Source organism: Uloborus diversus, chromosome 1, assembly GCF_026930045.1.
Source record: "Uloborus diversus isolate 005 chromosome 1, Udiv.v.3.1, whole genome shotgun sequence".
NCBI lineage: Eukaryota > Metazoa > Arthropoda > Arachnida > Araneae > Uloboridae > Uloborus > Uloborus diversus.
The window spans coordinates 129,117,863-129,138,872 of record NC_072731.1 but is presented as its reverse complement, the minus strand read 5'-3'; the positions used below and the strand labels follow the sequence as shown (position 1 = coordinate 129,138,872).

At 31.3% G+C, this 21,010-nt stretch overlaps 1 protein-coding gene across 1 annotated transcript in view; it reads right to left on the bottom strand.

The window, feature by feature from the left end:
• Window positions 1–21,010, bottom strand: part of LOC129221242 (exportin-4-like) — a 113,108-nt gene that overhangs the window by 66,433 nt on the left and 25,665 nt on the right. Inside the window, exons 4-8 of the mRNA XM_054855700.1 lie at window positions 18,369–18,513; window positions 16,945–17,061; window positions 7,470–7,626; window positions 2,823–2,935; window positions 1,218–1,375 (exon numbers count right to left, since the gene is read on the bottom strand). Coding sequence (XP_054711675.1) covers window positions 1,218–1,375; window positions 2,823–2,935; window positions 7,470–7,626; window positions 16,945–17,061; window positions 18,369–18,513 — 690 coding nt within the window. The remainder of the gene's footprint in view (window positions 1–1,217; window positions 1,376–2,822; window positions 2,936–7,469; window positions 7,627–16,944; window positions 17,062–18,368; window positions 18,514–21,010) is intronic.

Here is a 21,010-nt window from a genome sequence, read left to right as displayed (position 1 = left end):
AGGAATTAAAAATACAGCTTGATTTTTCAAGCTACTTGTCAACCTTTTATGTCTCGCCGTATCAGCATGAGACAATACCTGTGAAAATCCTTAATTATCAATATTGGAAAGATAATGTACAAATAGAACAAAATGTTTTAAATTCATCCTTTTTTGCACGGCACTACGTGTGATCATGCATTCATTTCTGTCTGCGTTTTCCAATCACAAGGAAAAGAATTTCGTTTTCCATAGCATTTTAATCAAATAAATTAACTATTTAAATTTTTAAAACAAAAAGATAGTTGATAAATTTAAAAATTTTATGTGCAAGAAATAATCTAATTTTACTGAACAGAAATACACAGCAAACTGACTCTTTGCACTGTAAGAGCAAACCAATTCTCCAATCACACACAAGATAAGCACTATAAAAATAAAATAGTACCTCCCACCAGGGAGCAAATTATTTAAATTTGCTCTAAATAAATTTTTGAACAAAGTTTTTACATTTGGGTTCTAACTCATCACATTGTGTGTCTTTTTTTTTTTTCAATTAGCTATGATACCTTTCACCCCCTAACCCCTCTGTCTGCCATGGAACTGAAATTTGCGAGAAGGGGAATACCCCCTCCCCCCGGTTCGCATATTATTTTCATTTCTTTTCAAAGGGAGAAAATAAAAAACATCAGATCATGTTCCTTTCCCCAAACTCTTTTTCTGCAAAATTTGCCTTCAGCTGTTTATTTTCTTTATTATTTTATTTTTATACATTTCTTGCAGAAAAGAATGATTGCAAAAGTTATGAAGTATACATTAAAACAAACAGCTTTATATTGCGCGTGTGGTTTGGCTAACTGTATCCCCCCCCCCTATTTCTCCAGAAAAAAGTAGCAGCAGCATAGGTTTTTCTCTGTTTCTTTTTTAGAGAAAAATTTTAAGGTCTACAAAGTTTATTTTATTCTACAGTATAAGCATATCATCACGAAAAGTTTCATTTCTAGGTTGAATTTAATTTTTTTGCATAAATAGGAAATAAATAATGAAAACTTGAGGAATTTTAGGACAAAACTCGAAATTTTAGGAATTTTGGGACAAAATTTTAAATTTTAGGACAATTTCTACCCCTGATATAAGTGAGATAGAGATAACAGAGACTGGCAAACTTTTAACCTTATGTACCAGTGATGAGAAAATTAATTTAGTTCATAAGAGAGGAGAAAGCTATGAAGACTCACCCATTAAGGAGATGGACGAGATTCTCAACAAAACAACGGAGGTAGCTAAGCCTGTCCTCTTTCTTACTGAGAACTTGCCCGTTCAAGGAGGACAGTTGATGTAGGCACTGAAGTGTGTGATGGCACAAATCAGGGATTTCTCGTACCTGCCAATGAAGCTGGAACCAAGGAAAGAGAACAGATAACATAACTCAGGGAGGGTTTCATAAAGACTCAGCTCAAAAAAAGGCACAATAAAATCATCATAATTAAGGATATCCTGTCCCAAATCTGCACCCCAACAAACCCCATGGTTCTGAGGAATGAAGGCAGCAGTTCTTAAAATTATTTTCATGCTAATTTAAATGCAAATTTTATTCACATTTGTCACATGATCCTGATCTGAATAAAAAAGAGCTTCATCTTAGAAGTTAAACCATGAAAAGTGAACAATGCGAGGGACTTTGGAGTGTAATGAAACGCACTCGAAATTGTGGCCCTCGAGGCCTGATTGGTAAGGCGTCGAATTTGTAACAGGAGGGTTCCGGGTTCGAGGCCAGCCGGTTGAAGATCCTCCGTGTTCATTAATTGTGACTTAGGCATGTTAAATATGTTTGTGATCTCAAAGCGCTCCATGTTCCCATTCCAAAGCTCTGTTTATTTGTGCTAAACAACGTTGGATATTTGCTGTTATGACCTATGGGAGTGTTGGTTCAAGGGTTGCTTGGATTCTGGTCTGGATTGAAAACAAGAGCGGTCTTGCAGGGAGCCATCCAACCGGTTAAATCATGTATAGTGGTATACAGGAGTTTTAGTTTACCTGCCCACAGCAGTATATATAAATGTCATATGCATCAAAGTTATGCAAAAAACTAGAAATTTAAAGCAAATAATAGCAAGGTGCACTATTAATTTATAAAGTAAAAATTGAGCAATTTCAAGAACTTTTTGGGATTCCTCCAGGCAAAAATTACAGATGTGGAACACATTAAATAAATGGAGCCAAATTAAACACTATTAAATTAACTTAAGATTCAATGCCATACCTGCCAATTCTACCGGTTTTTCCGGGAGATTCCTAACTTTTGATTATTTCTCTTGTTTGTGTATAAGATGTAAGGAACATTTGATTGTACTAAGAGGGATAATAAAAGGTCCTTTATTTCCTATCCAACAATGAAAAATCCATCGTAAACATCTACTGGATTTTTTAATGATCTACTGGATTTTTCCCCAGTAGATGTTGGATATATCAACTTGACATAATCTTGGGTTGCAAATTTAATAGACTTATGTACTAAGACAAAACATAAAAAATATATCTGAAAACCTTAGCTATATATACATTAATTCATATTTTTAGCAGCAAAATAGGTTCAAATGAGGTAAGGATGTTCATTTCATTTATTCCAAGTGACCACACTTTTTTAAGATTTAAAAACCTTTTAATGTTTTTCAGGTCAGGTACACAACACATCTTGTAAGGGTAATTTTCCATACCGAATCAAAAGACTGTTCTTCTTCCAAATTAATTCGTATTGATACTGATCAGGCAGAAAAAGCAAAGAATTCTTCAGAAGGGTAGTTAGAGCCTTGCAAGGGTAAAGAAAAAATAAAAATTCTCACCTTGTAGAAGAGTTGGATGACTGTTGGATCAACAAATACTTCATGCCAGTCAACTGTGGGTCGTAGCGCCGGGCACTGCTGAGATTCAAACATGCCCACTAGCTTGCGAGGAACTGATGATAATAGTCAAAGAAAACGAATAAAGCATATGTTATATTAATTTTGAGTGGAAGACAATGCAGTGAAATATCCCAAAATCCATACTAGTTAAATCAGTTTTTCATTCACATACGATACTAGCACTATATAGTGCTGTGGTTTACAATATATATATATATATATATATATATATATATATATATATATATATATATTTTGTGGTTTACAAAAAATATATATATATACTGTTATATTGGACAAACTAAGAATTCATTAAATATTCGTATCAACAATCACAGACATGATATACTTTCGTTCAAAAACAAAGAAGACAAAGAACTTCAGCACTTTCAATTTCACAGTTTTGATAATATTTCTATTTCAATTCTAGGTTTTGAACACTCTCTGGAGAAGAGACTTTCACTAGACTCTCATTTTATTCTACAATTCAAATCTATTTTCCCTTATGGGTTAAATTCTTCCCTTGATAATAAATTATATACAGCATACCATAACTCATCTAAAAATCTTAGTATTTATTCGCTGTTTAGATTTGGAAATAATACTAAAACTTCTTGTTTTAATAGAGGATCAGGAAAATCCCCTCCTCGTTTCTGCATTTTTTTGCCCATTGATATGCAGATAAGCTTGAAAATTCATTTTGTCATTCTTATGACACAGAATATGTAAGGAAATTTATTTTTAGTCTAAAACTTAAATTTCAAAAAAAAAAAACTCAAAAATTTCTTTCCAAACTATCTTTTTAAAAATTCACACTTTGAATTTCTTTGTTATGATCTTCTGATCTACAAAGTTGGTTATACTCAACAACATCAAACCTACTACTGTACTTTTAGTTTTTTGCAAAAATCCTTCGACTATTTAAACTTTTCAAAACTACACAGTAAACTTTTGGATTTTTTTCCCATCAAGGATCTACAAATTGTCTTCAGCTACAAATTCAATCCTCCTTTCTCGAAAAAAATTCTAAACTATCAAGAAGTTGCTAAAAACTTTGATAAATATTTGGACTTTGATTGCAATTGTGCTAATTTCTCTAATTCCATTTTCTTCAACTCTGATCTTGGTCATATTCTGACAGGTGATTTAAATTTTTTACAAAACAAAAATCTCATTAAACTTTTTAGTTTGGGTACTAAATATCGGCCTAATTTTCGTATTAATTTCCTGAAAGCTTTTAATAAGCTTATGTTTGAACTTGAATATTTTTTAAGAAAAATCTCTTATAGTTTTAATGTTCCACTTAATGCATTTCTTGAATATAGACACCGCTTTTTAATTGAATTGAAATCACATTTACGTGATATTGTCAACACAGAACCTTCATACTTCCATCTCTCTGCTGATGAAAATAATGCCATTAATGAGTTTAAAAAAGCCTTTGTCTTTACTGTTGTTGATAAAGCCAGTTTTAATTACTCTATCTGCTGCAAAAAATTATATGCTAATATTTTGAAAAATGAACTAGAAAAAACCACCACTTATGTTTCCTCCAAACTTAATGAATCCTCCATCATCAAAAAATTTGCTGCTGCTTACAAACTTTTAAAATTGCCACGTCCTGATTCTGTTAACTTACCTTATATATATGCAATTCCAAAATTTCATAAAATACCTGTTGGATTTCGTTTTATATGCTCTGCCACCAACACCATCGGAAAAAATCTGAGTGTAAAGCTTGAACAGTTTCTCAAAAAAAATCTAGAACAACTTAAACTTCAACAAATGAATTGGTTTTGGATTGTTAATAATAGTGTTGAAGTGATCAATTTACTTAATATGTTTGATATAAATAACTTAGAAACTTTTCATTTTGAAAACCTCTTCACCAATATCCCACTCATTGAACTTTTTTCCTCTGTGTCAAAACTTTTTAATTTAGTCAAGGATTCCCTTGATTTTAATGAATTGATTTTTCTTGGTCTTTTTAAATTTTGTATTTTCAATAATTTTTTCAAAAATGGTAATTCATGTTTTCTACAAATTAATGGCATTGCAATGGGAGCTAATTTTAGCTCTACATTGGCCAACCTTTTTCTTTTATATTATGAGAGAAAATATTTAATTGACAATCCTTCCTCTACACCGCTTTGTTGCAGATACATTGCTGACCTTTTGTGTATAAATTTTCCTAATTTTTCTGAACTTAGCAAAATGATTTATCATAGTTTATTAACACTCAAAAAGACTAGTTCTAATCAAAATAGCTTTAATTTCCTGGATATCAACATACAAATTGACTCAAATTGTTCCACTACAATCTATGATAAAAGACGCAAATTTAATTTCACAGTTAACAGCTTACAGGATTTTTCCTCCTGCTTAAGTAAAAAGGTTTTTATTGCAGGGTTGGCCGAATTGGACCCAATTGGGTTGGACCCAATGGGTTTTTTTGAAAAAACCCACTTAAAAAAACCCATTATTTAACCCACTTTTGGGTTTTTTTAAATTTTCTGAGAAGTTTTAAAAAAAAAATAATTAATTTAAATATTTTCACAATTTAAACTTCTTTTTTATTTGTTCTTCACCACCACAGACAATGAACATAAAAAATGAACTTTGAACTTTAATAGTATTTCTTAATTCTTAACGGCATTAAAAAAATACGTCAAAGATTTTAAATAAATGTATTTAACTTTTTTCTTTAACTGGTCAATAAATAACTCAAATTATATTGACCAAGTCCTGTCACGTCTGATTTTCTCAATATTTGTAGATTGTACAGAGGAAACTAATCTAGTTAAAAGGCTTTCACGTTAATTAGTTTCTGTTAACCAACACGTCATAAATCTCGAATAAACACAAGGTATATTTTTTAGAAATAATCAGATTTTTCAAACGGTCGACAGAAAACAGAACGGGTACAGTATTTTCATTATCTTACGAAAAGTTTAGTATTTCTTACTCTGTACACAGAAATAGAAAAACAGGCAACATAAAATTCAAAGAAATGTCTTGATTAAGCTGGAATTTCGTAAAAAGGGATTTAAACTACTTGAGGTTCTACAGTAGTTTTGCATAACAAAATGAAATACAATAAAGTAAAATGCAAAGAAAAAATGTAGTAATTAAAAACAAACAATAGATTTTATCACTTGAGAAGTAACTTTGCCTTAACTGTTGGTAATAATGAAAATTAAAAAACCTCAAACTTCACCATTCTTGGGTTTTTTCGTCTTTTATACTTCTCTTCAGAAAACGCTAAATTTTAACTAGTTTTCCAGCTTTTTTTACCCGAAGACACTTTTTACACTTTGTCCATATACTTATGCTACAATATGCTACAAGTACCCCACATTTTCCCTAAAAAAGACAAAAAAACCCACATTTATTTTAAAAAACCCAACTTTGGTTGGGTTTTTTTGGGTTTTATTTAAAAAACCCAAAAAACACTGGGTACATGGGCTTTTTTGAAAAAACCCGGGTTTTTGCCAACCCTGTTTTATTGGCATCATTGTTTCGCAAGTTTTCAGAATAAAAAGAATTTGCAATATCATTTCTGCATTTAAGCAAGAAATTTCAGTACTCAAAAGCTTACTTTTTAATAATAACTTCCCTAAAAATCTAGTTGAAAACATTTGCTTAAGTATAGCCTTCGATGAGCATTTCGCTTCTCTTGAAACTGTTTAACTGTGTAAATGTATGATACAACCGTGACAAACCATTTTTTATGAATCACCGGGGTGGATTAATTTTTACACGTAAGAAACAGGCGACTTGGTATGTCTATGGATTGGTCCTCTGGATATGTTTTTATCTTTCTTTTACTGCTATGTTGACAACTGGAATGGAATTTTATCAGGTTGAACAATGGAATCGGCTTTGTTTCCATGGATTTCAAGGTAAGACAATTTTGTTATTGGCAGGTACTGTCCCGTGGATGGCTAATTATCGGAACTTGTTTTCCTAATTATTCGAGGCGAAACCCCCTGCTTTTAGTTTTAGGTTTGAGCTCTAGTTTATTGGTTTTAGTTTAGCAAGTGGTGCTTTTGCCCATTGTTACTCTATATTGCATGTACTGGAGCTTAAACATTCTCTTTTAGTTCATAGTTAAAATTTTGGTCTTTTGACCATAATTAATGAATCCTCCACAGCTGATGGGCTCTGGATTCACTCTTTATCTTTTCCTACTTAATAGCTGTCTGCATTTTTCCTTTTTATCATCATTAATTATTTATAATTTGTTTAATATTTGAAATTCTGTTTGCTTAATTTTATTGTTACTTGGCTTTTTAGTTTTGCTGCGTTGCACATCTATGGGCTTTTGGTGTGTTCTTTTCAATATTTTTCACTTTTATTATATATATATATATATATATATATATATAATGTGTAAAACTAACCATATAATTTTGCTGAAAAAATACAATTTTATTAACAGCAGCAAGTCTGTTATAGTGAAAACATTGTTATCAAGTATTGTTTTGATGAAAAGGCATAGCAATATAACTAGAAGAAGAGAGCTAGTAGACAGTTTGCAAAGGTCACATTTCAACATTCTATAAAGGTATTCCAAGGCAAGGATACGTAGCATTGCAAACTGGAAGTTCCAGGTGAGAACCTGTTCTGCAATGATAAGAAACTTTTTGAAGAGACGTGCTGTTTCAGGAGGCACTCCACCCACCTTGTTCAACTCGCTTAGGCCTTGCAGACAAAACTGGAACAGTCTTTTCAGATCATTTCTCTGCAGAAAAACAAAAGGAAATATTTAAAATCAAGAAATGAAAATCCTACAAATAGGGTTTATACTCTACTGGGATGAAAAATTTCTATGGCTCTTTGAAGATCATAAAAATTTTCAGGACCTTGTTAAACGAAGAGAATAGTAATACCAAAGATAATAGAATACTAATCAAGATTGGACACTCCACAACCGGTTTTTACCTATGGCAAGGAAAACAAGCGTAAATAGAATGAAAGCTGGTGCTTCAAAAAAACGGACATTCAGAGCTATGGTCGCCAAGTTGAACTGGAGATTCTTGGAATTGGCATAGGGGGTTACAAACACTAAGAATTCTAAGAAAAAGTAGTGAGAAAGGACGGAGATACTAATCACCAGTTTCGGTTCCCCCAACAATGATGACAAAACCTAATTGATTCCAGAGGTTATCTAGTGTATTTATGAAATCTTGAAACTCAAATTACACCCTCTTCCTGCCGTTGGATTCTTTTGAAAATCTAACTAACGGTAGACTGATCAAGAGGTGATGTGGGTCTTCATAATGCCATAGAGTCCCGAAATGACTAAAGTCTAAAGCACAAATACGTTTGGAGTGGGCAACCAAAAACTGAAACTAAACAAAATAATCTACACACCCCTATAATTCCAACGCTTTTTCTTATTAATCAGGGTTGATACCTCTCAGGGAGAAAAGGATTCATGCACTTTTCAAGTACTTTTAAAGGCAAAAAAAATTTTTTTCAAGGCAATATAATAAATTTGTACTAAAAATATTGCATGCTGATTTCATTTAATGCAAATTTATAAATAATAGGTAATATATACTAATATTATAAAGAGAGAGGGTGGACTTTTGTGTGTTTATACGTTCGAGGTAAGCTCCAGAACCACTGCACCTATTTGAAAAATTCCTTCACTATATGAAAGATGCTTTCTTACTCAGTGACATAGGCTATAATTTGAAAATAATCAGATAAATAGTTCTTTTTTTATTCCAATTTAGGCCCAAATTTCACATAAATTCCTGAATATGGGAGTGAAAAATTACTTGCACATATTAATATTATATATCGTTGAAAAGGGAAGAATTTTCCGTGTTCTAAACCATTTGTTTCAATGCTCTAACTAAATTATGGCGGGAGTAATTTGTGTTTTCAGCTCGAACTTTTTTAGGCTTAGCTGAAATTTAGGCACTACTTTCTTCATTAAATCTATCAATAAAAAGTGAAGGAATTGTCCCACAGTTTCTTTTTTTTTGACACCATTGGAAAAAGTGACATTTTTGCATTTCCACGGTTACGCTTTTTGAATTCATTGTTTCTTTCCTTATTTTGCATTTAATTTCTTAATCTTATTTCATGCTTCCATGGTTATGCTTTTAAAATCCATCTTTCGCATTTTAATTTCTAAAAGTATTTTAAACCTGTCATCATTATTTGGAAGGTAATTTTGCATGGTGTTTTTTTTTCCTTTATTTCAGTCTGATTGTTAAATAAATGTCACTAACCACAATTTTTATTCTCAGGGTAAACCGGGCAGAGCCGGGCAACACAGCTCTTAATATTTAAAGATTTGAAAGCTACTGTTAATGTGATTTTATACTTTTTTGTTTGTTTGGTGAAACATTTATTATTGCCAAAGAAAAAACATCCGCTTCCAAGTAAAAGGAATGGGTTCCGGTAGCTTGGTCACTTGGCGCGCTAGGTGCTGAGCAGATGAGTCTAGGATTATTGTTTTAAAGCAACCGTAAATGTAATTCATTGTTTTAAAGATTTGTTTTGAAAGAAAAGAAACTTTAAATTTGTTTTTATCCGATTGAAATGTACGACATTTTCTTCTTTTTTTTCTGAAGATGAAACTACAAGATCTGCCTTGGTCCGGACGGCCCTGAATTGAATTTAGAAAGAGAGCAGGAAGTCCTAATTAAGGGTCTAAATTTCAAGTATGCTTTGCAGTTAATGAGAACTAGAATTGCTTTTTCTATATTTCTTCAAATTTTCACTCGTTTCAGTCGCAAAATTAAGAATATAAAACTTTGTTATTTTCCTTTCCTGACATGAAGAAATTAAAAAAAAAAAAAAAACTTTCTTTTGTTTACAGTAGAAAATATTTCGGGTTTCGGGGGGCGCCGTCGCCTTCCTCTGGATACGGTCCTGACCTTCCGAGTAGTCAAGTTGATGGTCAAATTCTTTTAGGAGTGAGCGAAATACATTAAGTTCGGAATAACACATTTGAATACTAATAATCGAGTAAATATAGAATTTATAATCTCTTGGAATAAGCAGTAGTCACTGTTTTGAATAATTTATCTTTATATATATATATATATATAAAAAATTTAAACATTTAAGTACTCGCTCATGTTCCTTTTGAATCATTTATTCTTGTAATATGTGCTTTATTTATTTACAAGCAAAAATACCCGGCATTGCCTGGGTCAGAAATAAATGTAAGAAACAATCGCTACTTTCGTTTTCTGTTTTAACTGAAAGAACTCAAAACATATCACTTTGACGTGATTAAAAATCGAGCTTCTTCCTTACCCATTAAAGGAAAATAGCAATAATTATAAAGAACGAATTCATTTAGAAACGAAAGCACGAATTTAAGCATATAAAAATATGAAGAATTTCCAAAATATGAACTAACAAAAACAAAGATCACTGAAAAAACTGTGCGCTTTATTTAATTAAATAGTACACACTCAAAAGAAAAAAAAGCTCTCTACTATGTTTCTTTAAGGATGCAAAAAGTAGAGTTTCCAAATGTTTAAACGACTTTAAACTCGTGTCTGCTCCGGAGAAGCCTTGATTCAAAATTTTCATTATGATTAGTGATGTAAAATACCCGGGTATTTATTTTTAGGGGTAAATACCCAGGGTATATACCCGGGTAAATACCCAAAATGGGTAAATACCCGGGTATTTATTTCAAAAATTTAAATTCATCTAAAATACTTTTCTGTATGTATTCCATTATGTATATATACAACCAACCATATACAAAACAATAAATTTTTGCCCAAAAATTGTATTTTGATCACATATTTAAAGAATTGTTGTGTGAAACAGCTTAGCAATCTAATATGATATTCACATTAAATGTGTTGGATATGCCTAATCAATGTTGATAGCCAAATTTCAGATATAAAAAGCCATTCTACAAAAAGAAAAAAGCTTAACTGGCTACAAAAAAAAAAAAGCAAACATCAATTTTTAAAGGTCCTAGTCTTTTATAACCCAGTAATATATCCCTGCATGACATCAAAATGTAACGAAATGTCGCTGAATTTATTATTACAATTTATTTACCTATATCTTATGCAGAAATTTCCTCCAAACTTAGTTCAATTGTTCAGGTGTATTCTGTATCACACACACATATATATATACACACACACATATATATACACACACACACATAATATACATAAACATTTAAAATTTTTAATCTATTATTTTAGGGTTTATGTTTAAAAAAGATAATAGTCACCTTTTAATACTACCTAAAATTTTTTTGCAAAATGCGCAATTACTAGGGGATTTATCCTGCCTTCGGATAAATACCCAAAAAAATATTTACCTTCCCACCCTAAGGGGAGCAAATGCAAATGAGCAAGGTAACAGAAAAGAAAATTTTGCTTTTTTTTTTTATTAATGTGAAAACTGTTTCTATTTTTTCCATGATATCACTTAAATATCAATAAAATAAATAACACCATAGTTTCTTAATAACTTCTCAGTTTATTCTTCCAAACATCCCTCATGCTTCCTTTTTTTTTTCATTTTGGATATGATTAACCTAGATTGTGATTTTGAAATCCTGAAGTTCATAATGAATTGCTTATACTTCTCCAATTAAAAAGAAAGGTTCTTTGGTTCACGATATGTTTCTTTCATGATTTCATCAAGTCTTCCAATAAAAAATATTATAAACTGTGTAATACATATGTATATATCAGTTTTACCAATTATTTCATAGTTAGATTTAAAAAAAAAAATTCTCAGTCGCTTTTTTGCATTTTTTATTAAATACCCAGTTTTTGGGTATTTACCCAGGCCTTGGGTAAATACCCGGGTAAATACCCAAAAAATATTTACCTACCTGCTGGGTATTTACCCGATCCACATCACTAATTATGATTACTTTTATTATTGCTGTTGTTAGGCAACGAATTTTTGTAACAATGGGTTTTATATTCGCAACTTCAAAGCTCGAATACGCTACCTTGCGGTGATTACTAATACTAAAGAAAAAGGTAAAACATTCCATTCCACGAGTTTTCTTCGGGGTAAATTTCCGGCTTCAAGCAGTTTGTGGTGTAATTTAATTTCAGAAGAATAAAAAAGAAAGCTTCGCACAAATACGATGAAAAAGTACTGTCATTCACTAAACGTCAAAGCAAGTTATAAGTTATGGCATTTGTTTGTTTCACCTTTTTTCATCCGCCATTAGACAGTGGCTGCTGCGCCCCCTATAATTTATTGGAGTTGCGAATTTAATTATTTAATGGGGAAATGATATGAAATTTACTGTTTTCCACCATAACGTTTTACAACTAAGTTTTTAAGGAATAAATTACAGCCTAAGTTGCTCCCTCATAATGTATCTATCTATCTAAGGTGAAAAAATGGTTAAAATCCCTCCAATAGTTTTGAAGTTTACCCCAGACATCCGGACAGAGATTAGCCCTTTATGTATAAAGATTGTTTTGTTTTTCATCATTTTATCCAGAAAACTAAATTTTCTGCTTAGAAATTTATTCAAATATTAAAATGCTGAAACGCGCGATGTAACAAGATTAGTTCATTAAAAACGCATTCTTGTGAGATTGGTTACATACTTTTCAGCAATATAAGTGCTCTTGCATTTGTCCCACAGAGCCATTGAACAAAATTTCTTAACTGTACAGTTGCAAATAAAAATAACTCATGAAAGGTAGGCCAAATAAAGGGAGAAATTATATTTACGTTTACTGTTACAGTAGAATGCAAAATTGTACGGCTCAGATACCAAGGTATAGGTGCTGGGAGGGATGGAGAATGAGAGCAAAAACTATTTCTATTGCTTTATGTACCCTAATTTAATGAGATTTATAACAACCTTTCAGCAGTTTGATAATTTTAATGATTGTTATTAGTATTTTGTTTTACTTTTTATTTATTTTCTGAAAAAACTTCGCCAAGTCAAAGGACATAACATTAAAGAACGGAATTAGGTTACTAAACTTTATTATGAAGATATCCTTGAATTCTCTGCCATGAAAGGAGGCAAAAGAAAAAAAATCAATTGGTTGTCAATTAAACATCTGAAATGCAATTCGACTGAATGCGAGGAATTAAAAATAAACAGAAGGAAAATAAAGAACCGTAAGTAACTTGCGGATTTCAGAAATAATTATTATTTAAAACATTGTTTTCCAGCTGTACTTAGAAACCAGTTGGAATGATAAAGCATGCGATAAAATACGATTTCTTAATAGTAAGCACAAGAAGCTTATGAAGTAAGTGGTGTTATATGCATTTAAAAAAATCATTAATGTGTTCTAACAAATATGCTTCAAAATACCTAAAATATTAGCGAAAAATTAAAAAATGTGCATTAATAATACTTTAGTTTTGTCGATAATTTTGTCTGAACTAAATGCAATTTTTTTAATCATTCCATTTTTAAATTATTTTGTTATTCACGCAATTAATATTTGGTATTGAACAGGGGTATACAAAGGGAGGGTCATGGGGGTCATGACCCTTCCCAAACCGTCGACAGATTATAAGCCCACGTTTTGCTCAAACACTTTTTCCTTAACTTAAATACATTATGTTTACATATTTTTCATTCTGCTACTTTCTCATCTTTATTGTAATTGTAACTTAATTAAAATTTAATACATAACTTGCCGTCATGTATTAAATTACAAAATTTGATTATAGAAATAAAACTTATAAGTTAAACAATTGTAATAAAAATGAAAATACATCTCGGCACTCGCTTCAAAAGTAAATAAATACAAAGTAAATAAATTTAATAAAAATATATATGCAATAAAAAAGGAAAATAGAAATAAATTAAATAACAAAAAAAAAAAAGAAAGAGACCTTAGTTTTACTCTTTGCATCTTCGTAAACAGCCTGTTATTGATACAACAAACTTCCCCTGTGTTACTTTTGTTTTTTTATTTGCTTTCATTTCTTCTTGATGACCTTCTCTGAGGCTTAAATACCCATGTAATTACCACCCTTTGCCAGAAGGGAAAGGAGAGGGACCTGATCAAGGCATACGACGCACAGCAGCAGAACTTGGCAAATAATTGCTGCATACAATATAGTGATGTGGACCGGGTAAATACCCAGCGGGTAGGTAAATATTTTTCGGGTATTTACCCAAAGCCTGGGTAAATACCCAAAAAATGGGTATTTTACAAAAAAAATGCAAAAAGTGAATGGGAAATTAAAAAAAATCTAAATATGAAATAATTGGTAAAGCTGATACATACATATGTATTACACAGTTTATAATATTTTTTATTGAAAGACTTGAAGAAATTATGAAAGAAACATATCGTGAATCAAAGAATCTTTCTTTCCAATGCCATAATTGGAGAAGTATAAGCAATTCAATGATGAACTTCAGGATTTCAAAATCACAGTCTAGGTCTACCCAAACCGAAACAAAAAGGTAGCATGAGGGATGTTTGGAAGAAGATATTAAGATACTATGATTTAAATTATTTAATTTATTGCTGTTTAAGTGATAACATGGCAAATATAGAAACAGTTTTGACATTAATAAGCAAAAAAAAGTCAAAATATTGTTTTCTGTTGCCTTGCTCATTTGTATTTGCTCCCCAGTACTTCATGATGAAAATTTATTCAAAATATTTTTAATACACGCAATTAGTGATGTAGGGTGAGAAGGTAAATATTTTTTTTGGGTATTTATCCGAAGGCAGGGTAAATTCCCTAGTAATTGCACATTTTGCAAAAAAATTTAGGTGGTATAAAAAGGTGATGATTTTCTTTTTAAAACATAAACCGTAAAATGAAACATTAAAAATATAAAAAATTTATTTATCGTTATAATTTTTTTAATTAAAGGAATGATTTAGAAAAAAATTTCAATGAAAATCTACCTAATGTTGTCTTTAAATGCGTTTTACTCAAAACTTGAAAATGTTCACTTACATCCCTTTTCTTCTCACTGCCTCAATTGATGTTTGCTTTTTTTGTAACCAGTTGAGCTTTTTACTTTTTGTGGAATTACTTTTTATATCTGAAATTTGGCTATCAACATTGATTAGGCATATCCAACACATTAAATGTGAATATCATATTAGATTGCTAAGTTGTGTTTCGCACAATAATTCTTTAAATATGTGGTCAAAATACAATTTTTGGGTAAAAATTTATTGTTTTACATATGGTTTGTATAAATATACCTAGTGGAATACATACAGAAGAGTATTTTAGCTAAAAATAAATTTTTAAAATAAATACCCGGATAAATACCCTGGGTATTTACCCCTAAAAATAAATACCCGGGTATTTTACATCACTAATACAGTATAAAACCTTTTTTCCACCAAAATTGAATCGCCAACTCGCCTGTAAAGTTGTTTTCTATGATAACTTTCCTTAAAGTGGGAGAAAAAGTGAAAGCATTGATCTCCACGGAAGTGCCCAGTCTTATACCCTGAGTATTTACCCCTAAAAATAAATACCCGGGTATTTTACATCACTAATACAGTATAAAACCTTTTTTCCGCCGAAATTGAATCGCCAACTCGCCTGTAAAGTTGTTTTCTATGATAACTTTCCTTAAAGTGGGAGAAAACGTGAAAGCATTGATCTCCACGGAAGTGTCCAGTCTTATGCGAAGCTATATGGTCTTTGGTAATACTATTAAACTTGCCAATATTTGGAAATGGGCATTAGCAAAACTTTTACCTCATCAAAACACTTACTTGTAAGTGAAAAATACCAGTGAACACAAGAAAAACTAAACCATTCTTATTTGTCTTTATCCTATGAATTTAGGTTTTTGTATAAATATAGTGCATGCAATAAACTGATGTTAAAATGTCTAATACATATTTAATGTGCAGAGGAAAATGATAATGAATGGAACAAAGCTTACATGAACCATTACTAAGTTTCAATAAATGTACCTCAAAAAATATTGGCTTTTGGTATCAACAATGCATCTGATCATCCAATGCAACTTGAAAATTTTTTCGGTTCTTTGTAATAAAATATTGGCTTTTGGTGTTAACACACAATGCACCAAATTATGCATGCAACAAACTTGACAATATTTTGGTTCTTTAAAGTAAATTCTTCTGCCCCTAATTACTTTTTTCTAAACAAAATATATATAAAGAACCATTTAATAAGTCTTCTGATTAAATGTACTTGTTTACTTATTTACGCATTTTTAAATGCATATAAATGAACAGGTTTTGGAAGTTCCAGAACCTAGTTTTTTATTCCCAACATTGAACATAACAGTGGGTTACATGATCAGCTTTGTGGGTTGTATGTTGGGCACCACTGTTTCAGGGTGTTGGAAATCCCCTATTTCTGTATTCTATTGCCTGACTTAAGGTCTTCATTTTATAAAACTTTCAACAAATAAAAATTTTAAAAATTTAATAATTAATTTTTTATGAGTGATTGAAACAAACTGCAATGCAATTGAATCACACCTTTTGAGTGGGAATGCAAAATAAAGAAAGTGAAGTCCCACTACTATAGAATATAAAATATAAGAAGTACAAGAAAAAATGCTTAATTCAAAATTAGTGCTGTCCAAGCAGTGTAACCAGATTGCAAAAAAAGTTCGGTGGCTGTTACAGAAGCGACACAAATAATGAAATCATTTAAAAATGTGGTAACATATCTTTTTGTTACCAGTAAAAAACGTGTATACTGATATTTATTTACAGAAATATAAATATGACATATTTTACTATAATTGAAACTACCTTGAGTATTATTTTCCAGCAATATGTGAAATCAAAATAATTTATACTTTACATGTCTAAGCTTTTCCTTAATTTCAAGTAAGTACACATTTTATTCTAAAGTTCTCTCCCCTTTTTAGAGCACAATTCTGGAAGTTCAAGACCAATAATTCTTAACAATTTTGCTTCTGAAGATTTTTCAGTTTTTATTTATTTTTTTCAATATAATAAAATATAATAATAACCAATAAAAATTGTTTTTGCGCTTTAAAATTTAAAAGCTTATTTTAAATTGACCATTATAAGACATGAAAAAAAAACTGTTTTGCATTGCATAAGTTATGCTAACAATGCTATACCTCGAATCGCCTCTTAGCAGTCAAATGAGTTTCCCATGTGAGGCCTACATCACTGGCTCGAGTAGAACTGGAAAATTCATTCAGGAGTGCTGTTAGGATGGAGCAACCAATCACTTGCTGTTCAGGGGAATAAGAAAAAAAGATACTAAAAATCTAAGACTGACACTTATTAAATACAAAAAGTATGCGTAAGTAATAAGCTTTGATAATAAGCATACAATAGTTAAATGCCACAATTCATCATAGATTATGAGCAACTGATGCTAAGCAATAACAATGTACAAAATTTTTTAGTAAGTCTACTTGAATGGGGTTGTTTCCTTCAGTCAAAAGTACTACTTTTAGTCATTAAAGTTGATAGAATGAGCAAAAAAAAAATAATAATAATAATAATAAAAAAATAAATAAATAAGTAAAAAAAATAATAATAACATGAACATGAATACAGAAAATACTTTCATTTTCCTAACATTTCATTTTTAATTAATTTTTTTAAATGTCTGATTTTTCAAACAAGGCGTGGTCATTATGACGTCACAAGTGATGTACTATGGCACATTTTATACTGGCGCACTGAATGTTTACGCATGCTGTCTACCGCACTTCAAGATTCTGATAATTCATGAATTATATATTGTGCTCTACGTTTGTGTTTCAAACATACTGTTGCCACTACATATGAGTAAAGAAGCGAATTAAATAATGCACTCTGTGCTAATGGCATCAGTGAATGACACTTCATCACTTGTAATGTCATGTGCAAAAGAGTTTTTAAAAAAAATGAAGACGAATCTGTGCAACAATTAAAATAATTGTTAAAAAATACTTAACTTTGTCAAATTATTTGAAGAATGGTCACATTTTATGCCTTTAAGCATGCTTTTTCAGAAAAAATACTTTCAAAATTTCCGAAATGACTCCATTGTTAGACTTAATTTTGCAAGCTCTCACACACAGCTTGTATTGTGGTTAACATGTAGTTGATGTAAACTACAAAATGGACTTTTGACCAAGTTTTGCTAAAGATATAGTGAAAACTTAATTTTCCTTTTCAAAAATCACTACCATATATATGTAGAATATTTTCATCACTTATTTATTTTATATTTTTGTTTTTAGTGTTTGTATTATGATCATTGTGGACTTGTATCCTTTTTACTATTTACAAGGTTTGTTAATTTAGCTGCTTGGCTAATTTAACCTTTGGGAGAAAAGGAATAGATGGTGAACAATTAACTAAATTAAGCAAGTCAGCAAAACATCTATCTGAAAAGCCTTTGCTCTCCTTGAAAAAATGAAAGAAACGAGTCTATTCCTTTTACATTTCGTTAATGCATATAAAACCATAGAATTACTCTATGGTAGCATTTTCAATAAACGCAAAATTGAGATGCATTAAAATGTTAAGGATGAGAGACAATTACCATGGCTGCATCTCCACTACTTATAAGTTGTGAAACTTCATTCAAGAACTCTCCTACAATCTTGCTCTCAGTCTCCTCTACACTGGCACGTTTCACCATGATAGCCACAACAAGAAGTAGCTGCTCTCGAACATAATTCTGGAGGCTAAAGTATACATCACAGTAATTAGATTTTTTGTATCATGTCTATGTACCATGAAAAAAAAGTCACATAATCAAATCACACCAGATCTAATACTACAGCAGCCTACCTTCAAAAATAAAAGTAAAGGACATTTTTTCCACTATGCACATTGGGAAAAAAATCAGGTACAAGGTAAGCAGAAGGATCATAGAGTTTATAATATGTTCCAATCTAAATTGGCACAGAAGAGAAAGGTCCGCGATAAGAAATAGTTCTAGTAAATTTGGAGGTTTAAGCAAGTGTAAATTCATAAATGATGTGAAAAAAATAGAGAATGTGTGTGTTTGAGACATATAGTTGAAGTTGTTGTGTGTTAAATATACTTAATTTGTAAGAATTTGGTTACGAAAGGAAAATCAAAGCGCCGTAACTCAACTTCTGTCTTGGCGAAGACTTGAGTTTTCAAGGTTAACCTTGGCGGGTTTCCTGTGGACCAGCAAACCCCCCAGAACTCGTTTCTCACCACTTCGCATCGACCAAGGAAAAACATCTGATTGTCATTATGACTCTTGAATGAACTCTCCTTATTGTGGTCAAAGCATTTCCGCTTGGTCTGTTTTCTCATTTATGATTTCCATCATTATTTCCAAGCAATTGAATACATTTTTAAAAACAGTTTTTGTGAGTAAGCAATAAGAAATGAAATGAAAATATTAGTTTTCAATTATTTACTTGCTGCAATTACATATACACCGGGTTTTTTTTTTTTTTTTTTTGAATTAGAAATTTATTACTTGGTAGTTTTAAATAGCTTTCGTTTCTTACATAATGAGCCCAAACTTCAAGAAAATTATTGTGAAAAAAGAAACCCGAATTTTGTTTGAATGTAACGAATACTCTTTGTGCAAAAATCCTAGCTACGGCAAAATGCGTTTTTTTTTTTTGGATTGTTTGAAAAGTTTATGGAGGGAAAAAAAATAATGCTCTCACACGCATGTACAGATACACTATTACAAATTTACACCGATGAACTGCTGGATGAAGAAGTTTTACTTTTTAATTTTAAATTTGAAACATACACATCTCCTCAAAAATACGAAATTAATTCGTCCTACCCCCTTCAGGTTTAGAATCCTTGCCTTAAATTCATTTTTTATAGGAAGTAAATTTTTAATCACTACCAAAGTATACCTATAAAGTAGGCTACATTAACTACGCTAAGGTAAGTAAAATAATTTTTAATAAATTGAGTTTCGGGGTTAATCATATACTTCCACAGTCACACAAAATTGAGAGCCATAACTTTTCTACATTGCTTGACAATTGCTAAGGAACAATTACGTTTTTTTGAATAGTTAAGAATAGATAATGATTAAAGAAACAGAATGAAATATATAGTTAGTAGGTAGGATATGCCTTTATTATAAGTACAAAATAATACAGATATTACTGCTTCAATGAAGCAAAAACTTTAAATTAAAAAAATAATCCTACTTAAATGATTTTCACACAACCGCAAAAAATGATCTAGGTCAGAATGATGGAGACATGAGTACCTTAATATGATGTATGATTACCAGGGATACTGATGCACAATTTACATCTGTTTTCCTTCCTCCCCACTAATTATTGAGGAATGCTTGGGGGATGTTTTCCCACTCCTCTCTCAATGCGGATTTGAGTTCTTGTACTGTTATGTGACGGACGGTTCTTCACGCAACACGTCTTCCAAGAGCCTCCCAGGCAAGTTCAATTGGATTTAAGTCGAGAAAGTAAGCAGGCCACTGCGTACGGAGAATGTTTTCACTTTGCATTGTGTCTGACACTTCAATGCTCCAGTGTGGCCGTGTATCGTCGTTCGTAAAGAGAAAGTCTGGACCTACAGCCCCCCCCCCTAAAAAGACGAACATGGTCCAGCATAACATCTCTGCAATACATTTGCGATGTATCGCTTTCTTATTCAAAAATGTGAAGTGGTGTTCTGCCATTGTGCATGATGCCTGCCCACACCATGATGCCTGGGCCATACCGATCACATTCGCAAACAAATTTTTGTGCATAACGTGTTCCACGCTCTCTCCACAGTAGTTGGAGACCAGAATCATTTGTCAGACTGAAACGAGATTCATCAGAGAACATCACTCTAGACCAATTTTGATGATCCCACCAACATGTTCCTTATAACAGCGTAATCTCTTTCAGTGGCGCCGACTCCATGGGGCCCGAGCCCCATCAAAATTATTTTATAAATCAAGAAAAGTATTAGTTATATTCTGTTTTCTAAACTCATAAATTTATCTTTTATTTCCCTTGTTTGAAGATAGTTTACCTTGTAAAATACATTCAGTAATGAATTAAAACAAATAATTATTACGATAGTAAGCAGATTAACTGAAAACGAGTAGTGTGAATAATGATGGTGTTATAGTGCTGCAAGCACACTTAGAATTTGTTGTTGTATAATATATTCAGACATAATTGGTCTTGCCATTTAAACAACTCTCTATTGTCATCATAA